At 29.2% G+C, this 17525-nt stretch overlaps 1 protein-coding gene across 1 annotated transcript in view; it reads left to right on the top strand.

The window, feature by feature from the left end:
* The window catches only part of LOC142320999 (uncharacterized), a 352855-nt gene that overhangs the window by 266087 nt on the left and 69243 nt on the right, over positions 1-17525 (top strand). Inside the window, exon 3 of the mRNA XM_075358993.1 lies at positions 6466-6626. Within this exon, the coding sequence (XP_075215108.1) occupies positions 6466-6626 (161 nt within the window). The remainder of the gene's footprint in view (positions 1-6465; positions 6627-17525) is intronic.

Genomic DNA, 17525 nt, shown 5'->3' on the forward strand with positions numbered 1-17525 from the left:
ACATCAGTTCTCATTTCCTTATAACATCTGAAGGTCTGTCATTAAATTTATAAAGTTCTTAATTTTTTCTAATCCTCTCCAATTTTAACTGAACCTAATACTTTTCTTAATATTTTCCTCTTTTTTTTTATAGATCTTCAATTTTGTCTATCTTAGTCATTCATAAAAACTCCGAGACATCAAACATTCAAGTTTAATAATTATATTATAATGCTTAATCTTTGTTTCTAGGAATTGATTTTTTATTGAATAAATACTGTATTAAGTGATTTGCTAGATCCATTTTATTAGTTCTAATATTATTCCATTCTTATTTATTTCGATTTTTTTTAAAGCATGTGGTTTAATTATTTTAACTAGATATTTCAATTTATTCACTTTATTCATTTTTCCATATTCGCATTTTAAAGTCTATGCATAATTTTTAATATTTATCATAAATTATATGTTTATTTATTCTAATTTTTATTTATTTTTTTTTCTTTTTGTTACTTAAAGTGGGTTTTGAAAAATATTAAAATTATTCCTTTGTTACTTAGTAATTTATAAAAACGGTATGTAACGTTTTATACACTAAGAATAAAATATTGAACTTAAACTAACTGAATTACAAAACTTCATCTATGATTGCATGTTGGATTGCTTAAGTTTTCGTGCCTACTAATTTGTATTATGTAAATATGCAAGTGTTTATTTAATTGTTATATAAACTGAATTTAGTCCTATACTTTTATTTATATTGTTACCACATATATGCCTAATTTAATATCGGTGGGCGATAACGGTAGCAACGATGTGAGAGGGGCGCACAGTATAAGGACGTGCAGATACAAGCATCACTCCCACCGCGCAGTTTTCCCACCATAGCGGCGCTGCAGCCCCACCACTCTCAGGCACCCATAAAAGAGCGTTCACCACGAGAGTGAAAGCAAATAATCGTCCACTACTACCTGAAGAAGACGTTGGAAGAAGAAGAAGTTCCCTGGCCGGCTCAACGTGGAAGCCGCTGAACGCAGACGCTACCTTCCCGTTCCAGCTCCAGCTCGCCGGGCTCAGCAGCAAGAGCCGGCCCAGCGTGAGATCGCTCGGGGAGAACCGTCTCGGCCGCGCCGGCGAAGGACGACCGACGCCAACCCAACACTGCGGGGCTCTGGGGGCTAAAACTGCCACGCTGTAGTGGGGACCCAACTGCCGCTGAGGGAAAGCCCGGTCGGACTTCAATGGACGAACCGCAACTCCCCGACTTCGCCGGAGTCCATCTTCCGGACCCAACAGCTCTTCTCAAAGCTATCACTAAAAAACGGCCCTTTTCAGAGCCACCGCAAGGTTATGAATTACGTACCTTCGAAGCCATTCGGCGACAAAATACGAGGGTAAGTCAATTATTATCCCCAATGTAGTTTTAAATTTTATTAGAATACAAATAGGAAACTTATATGTACATCATTTTCAACATAGTCCCTTTGCATTTCAACGCACTTGGTCCATCAACGCACAAGCTTCCTGATGCCCTCATAAAAGAAGTTTTTCGGTTGAGTTGTAACCCAGGAATGCACGGCTTATTTTACTGTTTCGTCTGAGGTAAATTGACGGCCTTAATGCCTCTTTGAGTGGACCAAACAAGTGGTAGTCAGAAGGGGTAAGATCAGGACTAAACGGAGGATGAGCCAGTACTTCAAAGTTGAATTTCTGGAGCTTTTCAGCAGTGTGGGCAGCAGTATATGGACGGGCATTGTCGTGCAACAACACAACACCTTTCGACAGCCGTCCTCGGCGTTTGCATTGAATTGCAGGCTTCAGCTTGGTAGTAAGCATCTCACTGTACCGTGCACTGTTTATTGTCGTCCCCCTTTCCTCATAATGTTCCAGTACTGTGCCTTGTGAGTCCCAAAAAACCGTAAGCATCAGTTTTCCTGCGGATGGTTGGGTCTTGAATTTTTTGCAGGGCGAATTTGGATGTTTCCATTCCATACTCTGCCGTTTACTCTTTGGCTCGTAATGATGGATCCATCTTTCGTCACCAGTGATGATTCTGTCAAAGAAGATGTCCCGTTTGTTATCATAGCAATTCAAATATTTTTGGAAGAAGTCCAAGAGCGTTTGTTTATGCAACTATGTGAGGTGTTTTGGGACCCATCTTGCACAGACTTTATGAAACCCAAGTCTGTTGTGGATGATTTCGTAGGCAGAACCGTGACTAATTTGCTGTGTCACTTCATCAATAGTTACTCGTCTGTCTAAGAAAACCATGTCACATGCACACTCAATATTTTCCTCATTTGTGGTGGTAAACGGTCGTGCGTAACACTTGTGCGACCATTATTGAATTTTTCAATCCATTCGTAGACACTCCGTTGCGGCAACACACTGTTCCCGTACTGTACCAAAAGTCTTCGACGAATTTCGGCCCTGATACACCTACCGACCACAAAAAACGGATCACTGATTTTTGCTATTCTTTGGTGCAAACAAAAAGCGGAGCAGCCATGGTTAACAGCAGGGCAGCGATAATGGAACTAACCTAGCAGCATCGAACCTGTACCGACATAACAATTAAACCACGCATGAGTCATCTACGCAACACGACAGTACTACCAACGTAAACAAAAATATAACTAAATTGCGGATCATAATTGACTTACCCTCGTTTATATATATATATATATATATATATATATATATATATATTTATTTATATTAATAGATATTTATACATAATATGCTAAAATAAACTCTTTATCTTATTATTACTATTATTATTATTTCCCAAAAAATAATTAAAACTATTCCAATAGCATATAACAATAGATATATTCCAACACATAGATTTCATAGAAATCAAGAGATTTTCATAGAAATCAGCAGACTTCTCATCAAACCTTTAAAAAATATAAAATACGAAGTATAGACTCATAATATACCTTATTTTATAGACCGGCCTCATAATAAGTATGGCTATCCTACGTTGTCATATCTTGTCCCAAAGATGTTCTCAAATGTTTCACCGGGCACATTAAATTTCATTTCGATGAAGAGGTTAAAGGATGACAGTCTTAATTTTTGTTTAACTATTTAACTAATTTTAAGTAACATGGAGAGGACTGGGGAGCAGAATATTAATGTTTACGAGGATAAGCAGATTTTTTTGTTTGTTTTATGTCAATTAATGGTAAGTTATGAGTTTTGTTTTTATGTTTAATTTTTCAATAGAATTATTTCTGTTTTTTGTTTTAACTCTGCATTTATTATTTATATGGAAACCCCTGACTAACTGCTATGTCAGTTTAAGGGATCTTATAAAATTGTAAACTGAATGAAATAGATAAACTGTTAATTATAATAATAATTATTATTATTATTTATAAATCCATAGACTAACATGAATAAAGCCTTGAGATTCTCGTAAAACGCAATATTCAAAAAATAATTCGTAAAAGCTATTCAAAAGAACAAATCAGAAAGCGCGAGATAAAAATTGGAGTTTTATTTACCTTAGAAATTTACGCTTTTACGATAGCCAGTGTACTTTTATGATTTTTTAAATCACATTTCCGGTTATTTACAAAAACATTTGAAAAAACATTCAGAATGTTGTATTAGGTTTGTAATATTTTGCTGTATTATATATATTCTGATTTTTGTCAGTGACATAGTAGAAATTTATTTTTAACCTACTTTGTATTTTGATAGAAGTAACAATTAAGAAAAAGTATTTTCGTACAACCTTAACAAAAATAATTTAAACATTGATGGGAAATAAGCACTTAAATATTTTCTTTATGTTTCCCAACATTCTAGTTTCAGAAAAAAAAAATTGTCTCAAAATGTGTTTAGAAAAAAATGATTGTATGTTTGCCATTTATAAAAGAAATCTCTAATCAAGAAACATCTACGTTTCAAATTAACTATACTAGAATTAATAGAAATTTGCAATACATTATTTGTTAATTTACATAATTTATGCGTAGAGTTAAATAAAATATTTTATTGTAAGAGATGTTTAAAGTATCAAACGATTTTCTCAAAAATTGCAATTAATATTTATTTTTGTTACAATATGATCTTCATGTTGCATTAAAAAAAAAATTAATTTTTCCTCGAAAAAGAATTATAAATAAAACTTATATTTAAATGGTAGTGGTCATTTTAGGTGCTATTTTATTGTATATGATGTTTTTAGGAAGTGAGTTGAAGATTCAATTTTTTTTATTTTAATGAGTTTTAAAATAGTGCAAAACGTGTAGGCTACAACGGTCTTTTGCACTATTTACCCTTCTTCCTCATAAATTTTACGTAAATAAAACACCTAAGATCAATCATAATATTGTTTTCCCTATTATTAATAATGTTTACTATACACTAGACGATGGGTAGAATACAGTAAAGATGTCACTTATAAAACTGACTAAATTTTCGTTAGTTTGCTAGTTTAATATGAAAAATTACATTAAAATTAGAAATGCATTTGAAAGAAAATCATTCCAGTCCTCATTATTCGCATTTACTCATAGATACGAAATTTTTGTTCTTAAGAATGATCGTATTATTTTTTTTAACCTTTTGCTCATTACAGATCGTTTAAAAACTTTAAACTTTACGATTAAAGTATTTAATAAACAAAATAAATGTAATTCCATTATCAAAAAAAATTACAATGAAATTGTAAACCGTACGGTAAGAGTCTTGCAGATATCATTTCTTCCGCTTAAAAAACAAAAATTTCTGTAATATAGGTAAAACTGTTTTTAACAAAACGATACTGATGTCAAAAAAGGTAAGACATTTCTATTATCAAAATCTGATTAATTTAGAATTTTCTTTAAAAAAAAAATACATTTTAAATATATGCAACAGAAAATAGATAATAAACGATGTTTAAGCGTTCCATATAATATGCAAAAAATAGAAAAATTTGTTACAAAATTTTTACTGGCCGGATTTCATTTATTAAATTACGAATAATCATAAGAATTGTATTATTTCTGTAAATGTAAGAAGTATTACATATAAATGAAATCAAGCCGATAAGAGATTTGTAAAAAATTTTTTTTTGCTTATTATATGGAACACTAAACATTGTTTATTATCTATTATTGTATATCTATTGTCTATTACAAATATTTAACATGTATTTTTTTTAAACAAAATTCTAAATTAATTACAGATTTTGCTACTAGAATTGTAGTGTTTTACCTGTTTTGATATCAGTATCATTTTGTTAAAAACAGCATTATTTATATTGCATTATTTTTGTTTTTTGAACGGAAGAATAATATCTGCGAGACTCTTACCGTACGGTTTACAATTTCATTATAATTTTTTTGGATATCACACCGTTTTGTTAGATTATTCTTCTATTTTTTTTTTATGAATTACTGATTGTTATCTTATGGATAACAATAAGGCATAACAATTATGCATACTAAGGCATCCTGGAATAGTCGCTTTAATATTGGAAGGACAGGTAGAAGGGAAAAATTGTGTAGGCAGGCCACGTTTGGAGTATGTAAAACAAATTCTTGGGGATGTAGGATGTAGAGGGTATACTGAAATGAAACGACTAGCACTAGATAGGGAATCTTGGAGAGCTGCATCAAACCAGTCAAATGACTGAAGACAAAAAAAAAAAAAAAAAAAATCTTATGGATTTATTATTAAAATTTATTGCCTTTCTAAAACAAGCAAATATAAATTTTTTGAATTTCACGACCAGTTTTTTTGTTGATAGTCATATCATTCACTTCATACCTACATATTTTTCCTTTTTTAATAAAACTAGTATAAGACAATTACGAATAGAAAATCCGTGATATAATAACGCACTTATTACTTTGTAAGTGTAACCCTCGATTTTTATCGTATCCGTGGACACATTTTTTATATTATTATTAAATGAACTTTTTTTTATTTCTCCATTAAATAGTTCCAATTGTTGAATAAAAGTTTTATAATCAAATTTATTTCCGTTTTATTTATTCCTTTTTAAATAAAACTAGTATAATCTCTTGTAAATTAATACTTTTTTTTTAAAGAAATGATGGGAATTAAACACGATTGTTTCATCTTCAGTACATTCATTTACTATTAAAATAAGCTGTAGTTTATTTTCTTTTAATTTTATTACTTCAAGTACATTATCAAGTTTTGTACGCTACATAGTAATATCAAGTACTGCTATCTAGTGGCGGAATTCGTAGTCACCTTTAGAATAAGAAAAAGTGACATATTCGAGTCTCGCGGTTCATCAAATGGAACAAAAAATATAAATGTATTAATAAATCGTATGAATCATTATCGGTGGAATCCCTTCGTAAAAATCTCATTAAACTTCCTCACTTAGTTTAAAGTAAAAAACACAGGGAAAAATAATAAATACAAACAAAAATCAAAGGATGTTGTTAAAAAAGGAATAAAAAAAAAACAGAGAAAAAACATGTTTTCTTAACATTGTTTTTTTTTTTTCAGTAATGCGTCACAGATGAGTACGTGTATGTTTGACGAAGAGGATGAACAACCAACGCCTTCGTTTAAGGTGGCAATGCTTGGAGCTTCAGGAGTTGGAAAAACAGCACTTACCTACCAGTTCACTACATCGGAATATATTTGCGCCTACGATACATCGCTTGGTATGAATTTAATAAATACATTATAGCTACAATAATTTTATATATATGGTATGTATATAAACGTGTATCACGAAGTTCTCCCGGAAATTTTATAGCCTATTCTACTTCTGAAAATAATGGATAAAGTTCATAAAATCAATTGTGCTAAAATGCTTCGTTTGTGAGTTACGACTAGTAAAAGAAATCTCGCTCGTATTTCAACTAACCTAACTTTTTAGTAAAATTCGAACGTTTCTAAAAATGTATTTTTGTTTTATTCAACTTATTGTAAACTGTTTTGTTCATTATTAAATTCTCTACAAGTTTTGTATAAAACTTTTATGTGCTTATGAATCATTTAACAATATTATTGTACGTCAAACATAAAAAAAAAAGGATTTTTTACTCCAGTTAATTGGTTTTTCACTCCAAATTTTTCCAAAACTTTTGAAGATGCAATTCCGGGACCTATTTTATTAGATTTTTGAGGTCAAAAACCACACGAAATCAATAATTTTGTTTTTTAATTAACACCCTAAAAATTCAGTAGGACCTCATTTCACCGGGATAGCTGAAATCCGAGTGAAATATTTCACTAGACATAACTCGCAAACGAAGCATTTAAGACACATGTTTATGTGAATTTTTCCATTATTTTTTCGAGTAGAATAGGTTATAAAAGTCCCGGGAAAATGTCGAGATACAATCTGTATACACAGTGCCAAATTAAAAAATACTTGAAAATTACTATATAAATATTTGAAATTTCCAGGTTGCCACACATATATAACGTTATCAAAAGCTTGTGACTCCTATTTTTGACAAATTTAGTCCGAATAATTTCGAGAAAACTCAGTTTGTCTTTCTTTCAGTTAAAAGGGAAGTTTTCCTTTAGTTAGACAATTTTTTTTCAGTCTTTGGCTTTACTTTATATAAAGTTTTTCTTTCAAGTTTTCTTTTAGTGAAAAAGGAAAGTTGTAGATTTCTGATCTGTGATAATTATTTATCAATTTTCACAAAACCATTGTGGATATTGTTGTTATTTTATTAAGTGATATATCACACTTATATTTTTATTTTTTTTATGTTACAAAGATTTAAACATATAAAAATTTACCACCCAGTTTATAAACTAAACGTAATGTGTCGTGCATTATATCAAATAAAATTCGTACTTTATTTTACGTTAGTGTTCATATTAGGAATAAAATTACATTTTGCGTAATAAAATATGTTTTTTATTAAAAAAGTATCCTAATAAATTATTTTAATTTTGAATCAATAAATAATTTTAAAAAAACAAATCATACAATTTTTTATAATTAAATACTTACACCCGATCCTCATTAAAAAATCAATGGAAAAGTAGAAATAAACTTTGCTTTTAAGACGATTGTAATACATGTTAAAATAAACATAATTATAATCCAAATCCAAAATCAAAACTGAAGTAACATTTTCTCAGGTAAAGTTGGTTCAATGGTAAATAACGGAAATAAAGCGTTTGTTTTATTTATTGCCTGTCTTTTGCAAAGAGATAAGCCCGGAATGGCAAGAATTTATTTAATTTGGTAACCGAATCCATTATTCATGTGATACAAACTCAGCTAAATCCTACGATTTCCAGTTAAAAATATCAGAACGTCTTATTTCTTTACAGTATTTATTTGAGTAAATCAAACTTAACATTTTTAGATTGTTATAAATTCTCTTTACAGGAAGATAATTGTCCTGTCGTTCAAAATAACTAAAATATTACAAACTTTTAAAGAAATAAAAAAATACAAGAAATTTTGTTTTTTTTTGTTTTTTTTTTAATTTGAAGTTTATGAAAATTGATTAAAATACAGCCATTGTAACTAAAATTTTCAGAATAAAAGAAAAGAAAAAAGAAAATTTGATATTAAGAGTATGAAGTTTCATAGGCTACATGAAATTATCGTAATAAATTGAACGGCAATTAATATTGCAATTTCTTTTTAATGCAAAGAAATATAGATTATTTTTTTGCATAAAAATCTTAAATTTTAAAGATAAAGAAAAAACATAGTATTACAAAACCGTTTATAGAAAGAGTAAAACAAAAAAATTAGAGAAGTTAGTTAAATATTTATCAAAACATTATTATTAAAAACTGTATTCTTGACTGTTTTAAAACTTATCCAAAGGATAAATCTCCATAGTTCATCTGATAATTTTTTTTCTCCGATTAAAAAAATTTATCAAATATATAAAATAACACAAAAGAGCAATGAAAATTTTATATTTTAGCGTCACCATTTAATTTTTCTATTTTTTCAGAATTTGTAAAGCAGATTAAAATTAATAACAGAATATTTCTATTATTTATAACTATAGAAAATGTTTTTTGTTGCCAAAGTGATTAATTTACAATCGATTCAAATTTACCGGAAGTAAGTAAATTTGAATAAAAAAATGACATGCAGAAGAGATAGGTATCCATTGAAACCCCTCACATATCATAAATATATATAATATATTTACAAATTCATACAAAGATGATTTTTGTTCTTTGGACTCAAAGATGAGTCCAAAGTACAATGATGAAGTTCAGAACATTAAAAGCAAAGAAAACACCTACAGGTATTCTTATCAATCACACAAATAATAACTAACTAATCAAACAAAGAAACAGTGAAAAAAATCAAACTAACAAAACGAAATCAAAAATTTTGACGATGCGTAACATCCTACCATAAGCAAATTCTCTTCAAATCTCGGAGAACTTATAGATCTAACATGTGCAGTCGTTTTAGTAGGCACCTAACGTCCTCTCTGTTATCCAGGAGGTTAATCGAGAGCCAGTTTACATTTTTGTTCAGTCTCATTTTGTATTTTATACCGAATAGAGTATTTCCTCTCAGACGGTTGGGAATCACATATAATCGGGTACTTCAGTGTTTTTCGCGAAACACGGCGCCTTTGTTATATTTCTCAATATTTTGTTCTGAGATTTCTGTACGATTTCAATGTTACGTTTCGTGCTCCATAGTTCGATTCCTTAAGTCCAAATCGGTTTCAGGACCGATAAGTACAGAAAATTGCTCGTTAGATATGATAGTTGTGACTCTCTGCCTAGCAACCAGAACAACTCCCAGAACTTAATGTTAAGCTGCGTCCTTTCTCCTTGAAATGACTCCACGTCAGACGGCGATTTAGATGCAGTCGTAGGTAACGTATACTGTTTGTATGCGGGATGAAAACGCCATTAAATTTAACTTACGAGCAGTTACCCCTCCTCATCGATGTTACGTAAACGTAACATGCTAACTTAACCTTCATTAATACAACTTATTAAACTGAAAAATTTTATGCAATGGTTAAATAACTGTTTACAAAGGAAAATGTGCTATAAAAAAAAAAAATCAATCATTATTTTATTTTTTTTTTTTTTTATATAAAAACATTAATAAATCTTAGTTATTCCCTTCTAATCGATAATTTATCAGAAGCGTATTTTTAATTGAGATTACATACTTTAATTTTAACAAAATTCATATACTCGTTTATTTACATATTCTCGTTTTATAATCAAATCATAATAAATGTATTCAATTTAAAAAATATAAATATTGTAAATCGTAAGGTAAAATATCACTGTAATGTGAATTGAATCTTCAAGTGGATTTAATCATTCATGCATGAATGATTTAATCATTTAATCATTCATGCATGAATGATTAAATGATTTTTTCATTTATTTTTCTTTTCTACATTTGTCTTCTAAAATGTTGATCGTTCATAATTGGTTGTAATTTTGTAATAATTATTGTAATCCGTGTTATTTACAGTTTTACCTGTAAATAAACTTACCTGTTAAATCTTACGTATTAGATAATGTAAAAAAAGAAAAGAAAGAAGAAAAATTAATACATAGACTGGTATCCGAAATCAAGATCAAGATTTTGTGATTTCTATTAGTAATTTGTTTTTCAGTCATTTCTGTTTTACTTATTTATAAAAAAAACTCAATATATATGTAAATTTTTGAATTATTTCTATTGATTATCTTAACAAATTCATGGAAATAATCACGATGTAGAAAATTCTATATTAATGTTATTAAAATTTAATTAATTAATATCTTAAAATTTCATTAATACCTAACTTAAAAAAATCTGATTTGGATACGACATGACTTCCTTGCACGCCTATTAAATTACATACAAACTTTTTGCTCCAGTTAATTTAAAATTATTTCATTTGAAAGTGAGATACGTTCCTCCAATTTTTTATTAAAGTGGACAGTTACACAAATGCTGAAATATTAGTTTTTATTAACCAACATCAAATATTTATGCGATTATTAATTCAACAATCTTACATGAAATATTAGGAGTAAAAGTCACTTTATTACTTGTATTACTAAATCAGTATTCGTGATCGTGAATTTCTGATTAACAAAAGTTTTAGATTTCTGGTGTGTCGTATAAAAAAAATTAATAATAATTTAACCATTCCGTTTAATGAACTGTATACTGGTTACAAATGTTAATTTTGTCCTAACGGTGTAAAATATTCCGTGATTTATTAATGGATCATTTGGTGAATAATCAAAAATGAAAAAGAAACAATCATACAGAAAAAGAAAAAACAGGAACAAATCTCAAAAATCGACAAAAAGATGAATATGAAGTGTAAGAAAATGTTAAGAACAAGAGAAGAATAAAAAATTAAGAGATGAAGATACATATAAAGAGGAAGAAAATGTTAAAACCAAAGAAAGAATAAAAAGATTAAGAGAAGATGATAAATATAAAGAGAAAGAAAATTTGAAAACTATAGAGCATGTACACAAATTAAGATCAGAAGAATTATTTCAAACGAAAGAGCGATTAAATGATTAGCAACAAAAAGCAAATAAACGAAATGATGATCAACTCTGACTTAGGGAGAATATTGAACAACAATATGAGAGGAGTAATGAACTAAACATAAGAATTTTTTGCAATTTATTTAAGATCGGGCATGTATGCCTCAGTGTACATGTAGTTCTTGTGAGGGTCTATTTTTCAGTCACTCAACAGTTAACTTTAATATAGATAAAATTAAACTGAAATTCCAGAACAATTAAGTAATATTAAACTAAAAAATCCAAAAATAATACGATTCTAAATTATAATTTTCAATAAATGATCAGATGTTTCACTAAATCTATTATATATACACATATGTAATAATGCCTATTAAATTACATATACACATCTTTAAAAATACATAAATTTTATTTCACTAATTATTTCTGATATTTTTTTATTGTTATTATTAAATAATTATTTACTGTAAAACTTTTTTACAATCACGGGTTAATAATTATTAATAACTCAATATATTTTAACTAAAAAAAAAGTTAAATAATGAAAAGGAGATGAAGTCAGATTCGAATCGATGTGCCTATCCTTACAGCTACTCATATTTGAGTTATTTGAGAAGGTACGTACGTACAGACGTCACGCCGAAACTAGTCAAAATGGATTCAGGGATGGTCAAAATGGATATTTCCGTTGAAATCGAAATTTTTCGTGATCGCAATACGTCACTTCGTACAAGGAAGTGAAAAAATGTAACTTTATAAATAACTACTAATTTATTAGAATGCGTAAAAATAAACAAAGTAAAATAATAACATCTTAGGCTTAGCTATCGGAATTACCTGATACACAAAATTTATAGAAATAAAAATTTTACATTTCTTAAGCATAAATCTATTTTAATACCAAACTGATTTTTTTTTTACTGTATTAGCAGTAAGATACAATCAAGACCAATGATCACAGATTTAATGTTATTAAACAATAATAATGTGGTTGATGAATCAATGTGGTTACGAATCTAGCATATTTTGTAAACCAGTTTTTTTTTTCACTGAATAAACTCCAAGCTGTTTCATGAGAAATAGATTGTTTTACATTAAGGAAATTGTTTTACGTTATTTAAAACAATTAAAAAATTATACAACTGAATTTTTGTTTGCAATAAACTGATTCAAATTGGAATTGAACAAGAACTGTGGTTAGTAACGAAAATTCCACAGCGGTTCACCACAGCTTCTATGATTGTATAGTTATACAAAAATATTAATACTCACTCTTTTATTGCAAAAGTACAAAATGACTTATTTTTTTTATTTTCTCATCACAAACAACTTATTCAAAAAACAAAAAAAAATTCATTTTTTTTGAAAATATATTATCAGTAAATTAATTTTTTAGATAATTTTCTGTTCTATGTAATTAATTTTTTTTTTTTGGTTTGGAATTCCATAAAAATTATCAGTGAATGAAACGATTAATTTAATATACCAAAATGAACACGTGGTCATTCTAAAGATTTATTTATACTATTTTACTTTTCATATTTCCTACAATAAGTTAACATTAGGAACTTTTGCTTCTATAATAAAAATCTCATTAAAATGAAGAAAAATGTGGGGAAAATAGGTATAAGAGAATTAAAAAAAAAAATATTCAATTCAATTATGTAAGAAAAATATTATATTAGTTTCTATAAATCTCTAAATTCGGAAATACAAACTCTTTGTTATTTATCCTTCAGCATAACCGGGGAAAAATTTCATTATAGTTTTACAATAAAGCTGGAGTGATTGTCATACAGTATAAGTTATGGGTTCTCCTATATTTCTTCCACCGAAATATCTATCCAGTAAAATCCGTTAGGAATCCTTACATTACTTATTTATTCTATTTTAATATTCTTATTTTCCTCTGTAGTGTTATATTTTTTTCTAATTGCCAGTAAATTTGGTTCTTTATACTGTATATTTTTATTCAAGTTAATTGATTTTTTAATAAAATTAATTTTTGATGAAATGTTCTTTCGCCAAATAAGGAAACTTATTTTAGCTTTCATTGGTCTTGATAGAATTCGCGGATCTATGACCTGCGACAAAAGTTTCCTCCATCTCTTCCAATCCTTTGCTACATTCATCCAGTCTTCACCAAAATTCTCCCTGATATCAGCACAACTTCTCCATTTAGGTCTTCCTCTTCTACGTCTCTCCTCTTCCCTATGCCTCATAACCGCCGAAATTATTCTGTCCTCCTCCGCTCTGGTCGCATGACCACCCGCCCATCTAGCCTTATTCTTCCGCACCAACCTCACAATTCCATCACCAACTTATCCGACTCCCTATCTCTCACCCTCCATTCCCCTGTTGTTCGACCCTTAACGGATCCAAAAATTTTTCTCAACACTCTATTCGCAGCTACTACTAACCTTTTATTAAGTTTATTTTTCTGTTTTATAGTAAGTGTTTACACTTCACATCCGTAAGTTACAATCGGACATAATACCGTCGTCCTATATATTCTCAGTTTAGAGGCTTTAAAAACGAACGTTGATCTCAACACAAGCTTCAGCGCATACATGGCTCTAATCCCCTTGCTTAATGCGCTCCCTTATTCCTTGCTCACCCTCATTCGTATCACTGATCTTCACTTCCAGATAATTAACTTCATTTAGCCTTCTGTATAGCTTTTGACCAAACGCAACCACAATGGTACATAGTCTGGTCCTCATTTACCTCCAGACCCTTTTACTTTTTCCTCAAAAGGTATCAACATTTCCTCCAAATCGATTTTGTTTAAACCAATCATAAGTATACGCCAGTAAACGTAATCCCCTTCCGAACAATTCAGTTTCTCTTCGACGCACCATCCTGTAAATCCAATCAAACACCAGATTAAATGTCAAGGATGGTACAGTTATCATCTCTGCCTCACATCTGGACAAGTCTTGAAAAATTCCGTTACCTGACTTCCAATCTTCACTTTGTTTTCAGTATCAACTGATTGGGGCAGACTCCAATCATCTTGGCCAATTTACCAGGAATTCTCAGGTCAATCTGAATCCTAATAATTTCATTTCTTCCAAATTTACGTTAAAAAATAATATTATGTTTTAGCGCTGTTCCCCTAAAATTTGGCAAGAAACGACAACTGAAAATTTGACAGAACGGTAAACTGACAACTTTATACATAAAACCCCTTTTTTTATAATTCAATTTCAAACCTTTGCGGGATATAAATAAATTACTCTACATGTTTTATAAAGTTATTTCTTACATTTAAAAACTTAAGATTTTTGTTTATATTTTATTTTGTTTTGTATAATCGAAAAGATTTTATTAAATTTAAAATGTCTAAATTTAATTACATTATTTCCATTTGTAGGTAAATTTCTCAAACAAATTAACAATCTTAAATAGATTTGGTAAACAGTAAACATTTTTCTACGTTTCTATTACAAATTAAAAACAAGTCTATTGTTTTAGAAATTGAAGAACGCCAATTAGGTATTTTAAAAAGAAATAGCAGTAGGTTTTACGACTGCATGTAGTATAATCTGATAAATTTAATTAAGGGTATCATCCAATATTCACTAATTTTGACCCTTTTTTAACATTTAACGAAGGGAAAATGACTACTGTTCATATTTTTGGAAACTATATTATTCAATCTTATGTACGAGTATATGCAAGCAATGTGGTTCACGAAAATTGTAGCAATCTTTCAGGGTACGTTCTACTGGTGAAAATGTAGAAGAAAGTTCATATAAACATAGGTTCAGAAACCTTTAACTTCAGTACTGAGTGTCGGCTGGCAAAAGTTTTCGCCCTTATTTATTTTTATGGTACCCATATCAGGCCCTGCATTTAGTTTCTGTGAATTTTATTCGTACCATTTTATTCAGAATCAAATTCTCTACAATTATTGTGTTTTATAAGTATGCATTTATGCATTTAACAAAGCTATTTTACGCAAAACATAAAATAGTGTGTTTTTAGACTTGTTTGTATCTTTTAGTTCTATTTTTCTTTTATCCCAGATTTAACGAAAAATACAGTACATGACAATATATGAGATCAATTTTTAAAAACTTTTATGTTCCGATTTTATGTAAAACTAATAAATTTACTTTTAATTTACGTCCTGAGAAATAGTCAGACTTAATTTTATCAAAGGCGCAGAAATCAGCGCGAATTCTTTTGCCAGGCGACCCTCGCTAACGAAGCATTTCCGAACCTATGTTATACTACAGGAACATAGGTTTATTTTGTATCCGTACGTAAAATAGGTTTGGTTTTTTTGTTCTCACCCGTAAAACAAGTGTCCTTTACTCTTTCTATTTAGCCTCAAGAACCACCGTAAGGTATTAACTTCAGAAATGAATGAGGATGATATATATGAATGTAAATGAAGTGTAGTCTTGTACAATCTCAGGTTGACCGTTCCTGAGATGTATGGTTAATTAAAACCCAACTAACAAAAACACCGGTATCCACGATCTAGTATTCAAATCCGTATAAAAGAAACGAACGTTCAAACGTACGTACGAATATTACCGCACACCATTTTTTTTTGTTTTTGGGGGCCCTGGGTCATGAAATGTTGAGAAATGCAAAAATACCCTTATCCTGTATCTTGACTGTTGCCATACTTTACTTCTTCAGCATAGCTGTAATGCCAGGAAAGTAAAAATGCACTTTGTAGAAAATTCAACTTTTAGATATAGCTAAAGATGTACTATATTACCTACAAGTAATAATTAATTATTCATACATAACTTCGTTTTTGTCCTAAAAGCTGAGTTTAAATTACATAACCATTTTTATTATCTTGTCAAAGCAGCAAACCACTTCTTTTTTTTTTTTTTAATTAAAAAAAATAATAATAACCATTCCTGTGTAAAGTAGATATTACTTGAAAAGTGGCTGAATCCAGATATTTAAATTAACCATTGAAAATAAAAAACAACTCTCACACAGTTCTGCGCAGAAGACCGACTTTTCGTTAATTTAATTTCGTTTTAATATATTTTTTAAAATGGTTTAATATTTCTAACAATAGATATCGCAGATAAAGAAACGTCAACTTTCCAAACTATAACATCAAACCAAACCACGCTTCTAAATTGTTACGCTCAAATTTTTTCGACCTTAAATTACGCGTTACTCAAGAACGATTCAACTTCATAATCTTTTCACATGCACAATTCAGATTCACTACTACAGCATGTCTAAATTCAATGAAATTGATCTAGTACTTTTGAAGAGTATGTATGTGGAAACCCCAATTTAAATGAATGATATTTTCGTACTCAAAACTAAAAGAAAATTCATTTTCATTCACCACTGCCACCAAGCGATCGAAAGTAATACCGTAATTCGAAAAGTCGGTAAAAAAGATTATTTATTTAATAATTTTAAGAAATATTTTCATATAATTTCTGTGCTCCGTAGATTAAAATAATAGAGATATGATAAAAAATTCTTAAATAATAGTTTTTTCTAGGTTATTTTTTCAGTTTTGAAAAAATTAAATTCTGAAAAATCTATTCGTAGATTAAAAACATTAATAGGGAAAGACCACATTCGATTTCCTATGGTAATAGCGAAGCGATTAGTTAGCTTCAAACCAATCGGGGACTAGTTTATTGCAAAAGTGCAAAGGTTGACAAATTTTAAATCAATAACGATAGCTATTTCAAGGAATTTTAATGTCATATAAACAAAAATTTTAATTAAAATTCTACTATCAGAAGCTACTCTTTTTGAAGAATTAATAAACATGCTAATTTATTTATTTTAATTTAAAATAACTATTGTATTAAAATTACTCTTTTGCGAACGTACAAGTTTTAGTAATAAATTTTTGTACGAACATTTAATTTCTTTTTTTTAGTAAAAATATATATACCAAGAAATTGATTCTATTGTTTTTGTCACGTTTTTAAATTGACGAGTGGTTGAAGGTGCACGTATCTCAAAGCTGTTATTTCACAAGTAGACAATGAAACATTTATGAAAGAAATATGACGGTTAGAGATAGAATCGCGCTAGTAGAGAAGGGTCATGGAATCACATTCTTCTACAATTCT

The sequence above is a fragment of the Lycorma delicatula genome, chromosome 3 (assembly GCF_047948215.1).
Source record: "Lycorma delicatula isolate Av1 chromosome 3, ASM4794821v1, whole genome shotgun sequence".
Classification (NCBI taxonomy): Eukaryota; Metazoa; Arthropoda; class Insecta; order Hemiptera; family Fulgoridae; genus Lycorma; species Lycorma delicatula.